This window comes from Quercus robur, chromosome 11 (assembly GCF_932294415.1).
Source record: "Quercus robur chromosome 11, dhQueRobu3.1, whole genome shotgun sequence".
Taxonomy (NCBI): Eukaryota; Viridiplantae; Streptophyta; class Magnoliopsida; order Fagales; family Fagaceae; genus Quercus; species Quercus robur.
Window position 1 is genome coordinate 42941236 of NC_065544.1, and position 10710 is coordinate 42951945.

A 10710-nucleotide genomic window follows, 5' to 3' on the forward strand; every position below is an offset into this window, starting at 1 on the left:
TTTTTTTTTTTTGTTGAGAATAATTAATGTTAAGACTTAAAACTAAATAATTTGTATCATTTGACATTTAGTAATTTACTCTTGATAATTTAATGCTGTATAATATATGTTTTAAACATCCTAAAACATTCTAAAACGATATGCCAAAATAAGTTGGTATCATGACATTAAAATATGTAGCTCCACTTACCATACGGTGGAGATGAAAATCGGTCAACAACTGTGCACTGACTTTTGTTCTTTTTAAAGATGAAAGTAAAAGATAGCCGGCCTATGAGAGAGAGGACATTGGATAATGCTTCTCTCTCTGTTTTTTTTTTTTTTTTTTTTTTCAAGGACCTTGGAATTGCAATTGACATAATGCTCGCTCTTCACAAATTCCACTTCATGCTAAGAATTTTTGTCTAATAAACTCTTCAAAGTGTCTTTAGACTGAGAAGGAAAAACTTTCCATCATCCATCCAGACTTTCCCTTCCCAACAATCTCTCTCCCCTTAAAAAAAAAGTCTGTAATTGTTGTACACGTTTTAGTGTTCTACTTCTAGCCACAAGGAAGGGAAAATAAGCAGACATGGCAGACAGTGTAGTGAGTTTCCTGTTGGAGAACCTGACTAAGTTGCTCATTCAAGAATCAGAATTACTAGGTGGAGTGGAGGATCAAGTCAGGAAACTCAAGAACGAGCTGTCTCTGATCAACCTCTTCCTCCTAAATAGTGAAGGGAAACGACACGACAAGTTGGTGAAGGAGGTAGTCAGCCAAATTAGGGACGTAGCCTATGAGGCTGAGGATGTTATTGATACATTCATCATGACAGAGACAAAGCACAGGAAAAGAAGCAAGCTGAGGAAGCCATTCCATTACTTTGCCCGAGCAAGCGCACTTCACGAGGTTGCAAAAGAGATAGAGAGAATCAAGAATGTCATCAAGGAAATTTACGAGAATAAGAACAAGTATGGCATAGAAATAGCTGAATCATCTGGAGGAGATGCCGAAGCGGAGGAGATACTGCACAGGCGCAGGAGAGATGTTGAGGAAGATCATGTGGTGGGCTTTGATCATGACGCACAGGAATTGGTGAACCAACTTATTGAAGGGAGTTCGCAACTTAACGTTGTTTCAATCATTGGCATGGGTGGCTTGGGTAAGACCACTCTTGCTAGGAAGATCTACAATAACAACGATGTCAAGAATTACTTTGATTTCTGTGCGTGGGTGTATGTCTCTCAAGAATATAAAATCAGAGAGCTGTTGCTTGAAATGTTGAAGGGACTGACACCACCGCCAAAAGTGATGTTCAGAGCTGAATTGAAAGAGGAATTACTCCATGGGTTGGAAGCTATGTATAGCTTGAATGAGGAAAAATTGATAGGGACAGAAATTCTGGACTTGAAACTCATCAAGGAAATGAATGATGAAGAATTCACAAAGGCATGGTCTAAGTTCTGGAAAAGCATAAAAGTGGAAGATGGTTGTACCGATAAAAAAAAAGAAGAAACAGAGGATTTGAAAAAATCTTTGTCAAGTTTCGTGCATGATTTTTACAGCAAGAATGGAGTAAAATTGAAAGATATGACTGAGGATGAATTGAAAAGTGAGCTGTTTGAAGTCTTGAAAGAGAAGAGATACATACTTGTCATGGATGACATCTGGAATACTGAGGTATGGAATGAGGTAAGTTCTAGCTTTCCTAATAACTCGAATGGATGTAGAATATTGACCACTAGCCGAATAAAAGAAGTAGCAGTACATTTAAGTAGTCTTAATAGTAGTAATCCTATTCCCCCTTATGAACTCCCATTTCTTAATGAAGATAAAAGTTGGGAACTCTTCTCAAAGAAGGTGTTCCGGGTAGCTACATGTCCTCCAGAACTTGATACTCTAGGGAGAAAAATTGTGAAAAGTTGCCGTGGTTTACCTCTTGCAATTGTGGTATTGGGGGGTCTTTTGGCGAATAAGGAGAAAACACATCGAACATGGTCGAAATATATTGGCCATGTCAATTCATATCTGACTGAGGATAGAACAAGTTGCATAGACATATTAGCTCTAAGCTATAACCACTTACCCCGACGGTTGAAACCATGCTTTCTATATTTTGGTATCTATCCAGAAGACTTTGAGATACCAGTGAGGCAACTAATCCGACTTTGGATAGCCGAGGGATTCATACGGCAAATTGGGAATAGAAATATTGAGGATGTTGCTGAAGACTACTTGGAGGAACTTATTGATCGGAGCTTGATTCAAGTAGCAAAAAGAAGGCTAGATGGAGGATTCAAAACATGTCGTATCCATGATCTTTTACGAGACCTCTGTATATCCGAAAGTGCTGAAGAGAAGTTTCTTGAGGTTCATTCAGATGTTAACCTCTCACCCATGAGCAAACGCAGAAGAATTTCCATCCACTTTGCCAACCACCCATACGTTTCTTCCAACCCATGTGAGCCTTCAAATAATCGTTCTGTAATAGGCTTTGGAGGGGTTGTCGGGGTTGAGAGTCCTCTTGACAAAGGCTATGACTTGAAATGGCTTTGTGAAAATAACAAGTTGGTTCGGGTTGTAGAGCTCAGTAATATGGACATTTGTTGCTTAATCCCTAAAGAGATTGAAAACCTTGATCTTTTGAGGTACTTGAGCATTTCATCTGGTGCACGTCATGTCATTCCAGCAGATTCCATATGCAACCTTTGGAATCTTCAGACGTTGGATATGAGAAATTCTAAAATTGAATGCTTGCCCAAGGGGATATGGAAGTTACAAAAATTAAGACATTTTTACTTGGATGGGCCAACATCTCTACCTATAACCGACAATGAAGCGGCTTTACCCAATCTTCAAGTCCTTACTGGTATAGCTTTAAATCACAACACTGAGAGTCTCTTGGCGAAGGCCAGATTTCCTAATTTAAGAAAATTAGGATTGTATTCTTCAAGAGAGGTAAAGTCAGGGCTTTTGTCAAGCATCCATCCCTTGCGTCATCTACAGACATTGAAGATTTGTAAATATTTAAATCTTTCAAATCCAAGTTCACTCCAGCTGATCCTAACAAAGATAACCTTGCTGGATGTGCTAGTTGTTTCTGTATCTATCTGGACAGTGTTGGGTAGCCTTACCAACCTTCAAATACTCAAAGTAGTTGGATGTGCCAATTTCTACCTCGACTGCAATGAAAGTAGTTTTTGTCAACTCGAAGTCTTCAAAATGGTAAAGGTAACTGATATGATATGGAACATGAAGAAAGGTGCAATGCCAAGGCTTCAACGTTTGGTCATCGAGTGTTGCAATTTTTTTGTGATTCCCCTGGACGAACTATGGTGCTCGAGTGCCTTGAGGGATGTGGAAGTTTTACATCCGGATCCAAAATTGGCAGACATGCTTCAACAGTTGCAGATGAGGGATGGATGTAAGCTCCAAGTCTATCCACCTCTGGAGTCTGGACCCATTCCCAACAACTAATTGAGAAAAGTAGTTGATCTGTTGTGCTATTCTTTGGCCTGAGGGATCAGTGTTCCTCTCTTCCCTGATTATCCTAGCTGGTAACTTAAGCCTTTACTGTTTTGCTTTTGTATTTGTTTTTTGTTTATGGACATATGGTGATAAATCCGTTTTGGTTTGGGGGAAGGTATAATCTTGAGATTGGGACACTACTAAATTGAAAAGCTTAATTAGTCTGTGTCTGAATTCAATTATGTTATATTAATTTCTTAAGCTTTTTTTATTTTTATTTTTATTTTTTTACAAGAAGTTGGAAAGGAAAGTTGAATCCAAGTGATAGACATTGGTTCTGAAATATGGATGTTAGTTGTCTTCTAGATGATTCATCAAAGATATCTTTAAAAGGGAATGCAATGCGTCAACGAATTTGTCATATGTTAAAAAACTAGTAATTATTAGTTAACTGGTGGAATCAATCAAGTTACTCTGCCATAATGCTATTTTTATGGATGTCTATTATTGCACTATTTTCTTAGTCATTTTTTTTTTCAATGCTTAACAATCTTTTTCCTTATGTTACTATGTATATCATTGTGTAACACCCGTTGCAGATGTGTGAATCAAGCATGAAAATTTTCAATTGCAACTCACAAGGCTTGTTTCTATCTGCTCTTGGCTAAATAATTTATGGACCAAGTAGTTAATTACATTGATTAGGAGACAAAAAAAGAATGGAATTAGAACTTTCATAAAGAAGTGCAAAAAGCTAGCTCACTTGATATGTCAATGAGGAACATCTTAACACACACACACACAGGAGAAAAATCATAATTCTAGTACAACAAAGTTGTTGAAATTCCCGACTCTTAGTTCTTGGCTCTGTGTAATTTGCCCCACTTACCATATGATGGAAAGTGAAGGTACTTTAATTTTTTTTTTTCTGAGGATGTTAGGGCATGTTTCACAAGCATGCTGAAATATAATAGGTATGTAATCACAGACCTTTATTGATGACTTTATTGTTAACTTCTCAAGCATTGCTCAATCCTGAGTTGTTCCACATTATCATTTACTAGGGCTGCTTCTCATCTCAGTTTTGGCTCCAGAACTGGAAATCTGCTTATGCCTAAAGTTATTATTTTTAATTATCCTTTTGTGTGGATTTGCAAATTACAGCTAATTGTTAATTGATTTTTAATTGTTAAAGTAAATGGAAAAAAATATAGATAGAGGATTAAAAATTCAAGAGAAATACATGTAATTAATGTGATTTAGTTTGATAGACAAATTACTTGCACTAAAAAAATGGATTAGGTTTTTTAATATATGAATGAACCTGAATAAGGATAATATAGCATACTTCGGGCTTGACTAGATCATACAATGGGGTTGTACACGTCTACGTTTAGTCCACAACTTCTCTGCAATTGTCAAACTTTAGCCAGTTAGCACCCATTACTACTCAAGTACAAGCTTGTCACAACACCCATTGAAAAATACTTAATTATCAAATACTAAAAATTATACGTTTGACTTCAATAATATAAGTACTTCAAATGAGGAAAGAAATTTATCAACCATCTGGCAATCAAAGACAGAAGTTATTGATAAAAATAGGGCAGTGATAAAATATCGGTTTTTTAAGAGTCTGAATTATCAAACAACATCCCTTCAATCACAAAAAATAAAGCAATGTAGACCTAGAGGCAATAAAGAATAATATTGTGTTTATGACATTTTTTTCAGTCTGAAATTTACATCATGTATGTATGGTAAGTGAAATAGTTGGAGGATATGCGATTCAGCGGAAAAAGACTATTTAAAACTTGTGTCTCAAAACCTCGCCTTGGAATCTGCAATATGAGCTGAAAAAGGCCTGCAACTATACATTTAGAAAAATGAATGCAACTTCTGTGCCAAAAGTTTAGTTCAATTGGGATGGAGTGGTGCCCTTAATTTGTGAGCTGGACGTCAGATTGTAATTGTATTCAAGCCAACTCTCTGCTTTACTTCAAAGTTTAAAATTGCATCTATCATCCCACTAACTTTATCAGGTTCCTTGGAACGAGATGATTCAACTATTTCTGGAACCCGATCAAGCAAGCTGTTCATCTCCCCTGGAAATTCAGCCTTTGTTCGATTAATTTTTCCTCCAATGATAACTGTAGTTCCATCTTGTAAGGCCCAAATCTTTTAGTTGTTCAAGAAAGAAAATAGTGGAACAGATGAGTATGTATTAAATTGGAATCATGGTTTCAACAATTGCATTATCAATCCAAAATGAAATTATTAATTGAAAAGAAAATGAGCAATTTAACACATCTTAAGTCCAATGTAAAAGTACTGATGCAGGAAATACGCCTTTACTAAAGATGTCAGTACAACTTTGAAAATTACTAAGTCATTTTTTAAATGTAAAAGCAAAATTCATGATTATATAATAGGTGTTCGAACGTAAATTATAGTCATAGCTAGATCAGAATGATCAAATATAACATTATTATGTATATTGATCATAATTCAGGTGTGTGTGTATATATATATATATATATATATTTTTTTTTTTTTCTTTTTTGCTCATAAATTCAGGTGATAAATACGATCCTGCCAGAGAGGAGATTCGTCGATTTGGTCCCACCAATTCGAAGCGTTTTTGAGTTCGTACGCTGCTACCATCACCGCCGTTGGTGCGCTTATTACGCTACGGCTACGACCCATCACCACCGTTGATAATGTGATGATCAAACTTAATCTTACCTTTTTCTTATCCAAAGAACAAAGAAAGAAGAAGAAGAAAAAAATATATAATTCAAGAACTGATTTTATTTATTTATTTGTTTTGTTTCAATTTCAAATTTGTGGTTGGGATCAGATTTTTTTGTTCAGGAAGAACTATAATGGAAAGGGTTCGGTCACAAGAAAGAGACTCTCGAGCTCATGAACCACGATTACACCAGTGAATCTCAGTCTCTCGGTCTAAAAGTTCATATCAAATTGAGCTAAATTTCTAATTTTGTCCTCCGTTTGGTTCCCGAGAAAACAATCAAGAAATTTCTAAAAATGGAAACTTTTTATTTAATTTTGTCGAATTGTGTTTCTTATTAGTGAAAATGATTTAGAAAGAAAGTAGGTTATTTTAAGCGCGAATTTCATTGATAGGCGTACTTATAAAATCTACATGGGTTTGAATTTTTAATAGCTATCACTTTGTGCATAAATTTTATATAATCATGAGCTTTGAAGAGGGAATTTATGGTGAGTTTCAGTTAGTTCAACTAGTAAAGTCTTTGATGGTTGTATAAGAGATCTGAGATTCAATCTTCGTCTACACCAAAAACTAATTGATGTCTTGGTCTGATGATAAAGAGTTATCATCGGAAGCGGACGTCATAAATTGAAACTCTATCTAAAAATAAAAAATAAAAAAGAAGAGGGAATTTATGATTTCATTCATTGAGAAATGTTGCTGTGAATTTATGATTTCCTAACTTCTAAACACAAAAAAAGTAATATTTATTATGCTATGATGTGGCATTGATCATTGTAGTGACTTCAGCATTTTCCTTATGTTACTTTTTTGGTGCTTTGATTGGGGAGTTTTGGTTTGTGTGCTAATTGGGGGTGTTTAGTAGATGAGTTTGAGTAACGTTGTTTGAGTATTTTTGATATATGTGTGAGGTGAAAAAGTGTGTGGAAATGTGTGTAAGTGTATTTGAAATGTGAAAAATATTGCTCAAATAGGGATACCAAATGGGCCCAATATTTTTGTGTGGAAAATTTCAAGTGACATCATAAAGACTTTGAAGGAGAATGGATATGAGTATAAATGGGGAAATGTTATTGTGAAATTGGCAGAAGCGTATGGCTTTTGCAGGGGGTGTTGAACGAGCTCTTCAGATAGCTTATGAGGCGAGGAAACAGTTTTCGGATGAGAGGATTTGGATCACCAATGAGATTATTCACAACCCAACTTTAATAAGGCCTTTCAATTTTATACTTGGCCTTCATATGCTTGAATTTGAAAGGAGCTTGCCAAGTTTTAGTTTCTTTTTGTTGGAAATAAAGGAGAGATGATACATGAATTTTCCTTGGAAATTATACAATTTGATTTTACCAAAAGAGGGGGCAGAGATGAGGCGTGGACCAAGTCACTGTCTTGAGACAAATCGTGCCGTCTATGGTATATCCGATGTAGTTAGACAAATAGTTTCTGCATGTTGTTCCCAGGATACAATAGCCCAGCCACTTTTGCTGATTATTCTTGCGAGCCTACACTGCTCGTAGGATATAAGCTCTCTATAGTACTTTCTATTCCTAGAAAATTTTGTAAAAAATAGAATATTTTTGTGAGTAGTAAGAAGCAATAGATGGTAAGTGTTTAAGACAATAGAAAATTGTTTTTAAAAAGTTTGCAGCTTTCTAATTCAAAAATAAAAATGTGTGTCTAAAACTTTTATTTCTTTCTATATATATATATATATATATATATAAAGCCAGACTCGTTGCTTGTCCTTAGCCAAAAATTAAAACATTTGCTGACTTTAAAACTTTAAATGGTCATAAAATTATTGAAATCAATGTGTGATGAATAGCTTTTTTAATATATATATATATATATATATATATTATATGAATCGGTCAAAACCTTTTTCCAAAGTATATACCTACAATTTTCCTAAAACTTTTAGCTTTAAATTAGTTCCTTTCAAATCTTATTCTAATCTAAATGTCCTATTTTTTTTTTTTTTTGATTTAATTAGGGCATTTCAAATCTGAATCTCCCATGGTTACACAATTGTATTTGTTATAGTTAAAGATAATCTAAACTAAACCCACCCCACTCCCACTTTCTCTCTTACACTACAGCAACAATATTGAAACTTGAATTTTTCACAGCCAACCATTGTTGGCTTTAACATCAGTAGTTTTGGTAGTTTTAGGTATATGGATCACTTAGGCTTGATTTTTTAGAGTGGATCTCACCTAGATCGTTTTTATTGATAGTGATGGTATATTGAGAGGTGACCATTGTAGATTGGGCAAAGACCGAAGACGAGAGAGGGATTAAGGATGGGAACAACAAATGAAAACACACTTAGTGTATATAAAACTTGTGAATGTTTAAACCCCTAAATACAAACTTTCAATACAAGCTTATATTCAAACAATATATATGTGGAATATGAAATATAAGCAATACCCATATTAGCAAACTATTCTAAGCCATTAATTACTGACAACCAACAAAAATTAAAAGCTAAGAGTAAGGGAAAGAGAGATGCAAACACAAGATAACACCGGCACATGTTATCGAAGAGGAAACTGAAGAACTTAGCGAAAAACCTCTCCGCCACCCTCCAAGCGGTAAATGATCCACTAGAAAATTAGTTGGGATACATGAATAGTAATAGACCCTTCAAGCCTATTCTACCCAATGCACCTAAGTTCTCTAAGCTTCCTGCTCCAACAAGGTTACGCCGAATCGTGTCTTCTCTAGCTTTTCGGATCGCGCAATTAGCCCATTGCATCAACTAATATGAATTGGTTCTCCCTTGAACTGCTTCCTAAACACCAAGAACCTTCTCACAACTCTGAATTTAGTGAGGTAAGGATTTGGTTTATAATCTGCTTATGGGTATGACAATGGAGAGGGTGAGAGTAGAGGAATTTGGAGAATTAAATATATAAGATTGTGGATGAATCAATCTTATTTTTCTCTAGGGTTTCTCTCTCAAAATTCTCTTTGGAAACTCTCTACATTTCGTGGGTATAAGGGTATTTACAGTAGGGTATGAGATGAAATGTGAAAAGTTACTTTTCAGCAAAAAAGGGTGCACTGGCAAGTCACTTGCGACTAGGATGAGTAGCGAGTTCCAGTAGCCAGTTACTAAACTAGGCTAGACTGTACTTTTTGTCTTGTAGTGATCCAGTTGGCCTGACTCTTCATCTTCTTGCATGCTTCACATGTATGCTTCATTTTGGTGAGTCATCATTCACAAGTCAGTCGTGAGTCACCTTCTTGTTGCACACTTTTCATAAAATCTTTACACTTTCTCACACACAACCCTTACATTATTCCCACCTAAATATAGGGTTTCTAAATGTTGGATTAAAAGCAAATTTGGCACGGAATAAAGCCAACACATAGTTGAATAAATTCAACTTTACAATCTCTCCCTTTGGCTATTCTGTAACAAAACCCTAAAACAGACTCTGGACTTAAAAATGTGAGTTGGGAACAGTTGCCAAAACTCATTCACACCTAATTCTATATCTGTGAAGCTCTTGAACTGTACGAACAAGTCTCCTAAAAACAATGTCACAAAATGCATTCATTAAGTTCATTGTAAGCGGAAAATTTAGAATGCATCTGGAGCAAGCACAATACAATCAAGCAAGTATGAAAATGATAATGAAGCATAACTTGACCAGGCAAGAACAATCACTATAAATAGTGACTACAATGAACATTCACATGGTGAATGAACATCTAGACATGTAAGCAAATAATCCCAATGCAAAGTATCATTTACATGTCTAACACTCAACTGATGCAAGAACATTAAAACAAGAAGCATTAGGTTTAAGTTGCATCAAGGATATAAGATCCAACAAGGGCACAAGAGTACTAAAGAAAATGCAAGACATTAACTAAAAGTACTAAGCTACATAAGCAAGGGTACATAAAAAACATAGTCTAAATAATTGAAATATCCAAGTATCCATAGTATCCAAGTATTTTAAAAACAAAATACTAAAACCATAGAGTACTAAATCAAAGTGCTATGAAAACCATAATAAAACCATAAAACCAACTAGCAACCAATGCTATTTACTCCCCCTTAATATAGGCTCCCCTTAAGAGCTACCATACTACTCCCCTTTTTTGACTGGAATGGCTAAAGGGCTAAGGTTGGTGAGTAAAGCTGTTAAACTTGGCTGTCAACACATTCAGATAGCTACAAGTTTGTTGGAATGCTCATCTGCTACATCACGAAGACTATCAATCCTTTCAAGTATGATTTGAAAAGTATCGGGAGGAACTGATGACGATGATGTTGGAAGAGGTTGTTGTTCTTCCACTTCAGTCTCTGTATCAACAAGAGGTGCTTCTTTAGTCTTTTAAGCATGTTCATCTCCAGGAAGTCGAACCCTACTTCGTAGGATTGTTTGAGAGTTGATGGGAGGAGTTAGAGGCATTAGGCCTATGTGTTGTGGAGTCTCCACACCATTGTTATGAAGAATCCTCATTATAAAATTTGGAACAATAAGCT

The 10710-nt window shown here is 35.4% G+C and overlaps 1 protein-coding gene across 1 annotated transcript; it reads left to right on the forward strand.

The window, feature by feature from the left end:
• Positions 1–334: 334 nt before the first annotated feature.
• LOC126704600 (toMV susceptible protein tm-2-like) lies at positions 335–3682 on the forward strand. The gene has a single exon (XM_050403625.1). The coding sequence runs from the start codon at positions 572–574 to the stop codon at positions 3455–3457; it is 2886 nt and encodes a 961-aa protein (XP_050259582.1). The 5' UTR covers positions 335–571; the 3' UTR covers positions 3458–3682.
• Positions 3683–10710: the final 7028 nt, after the last annotated feature.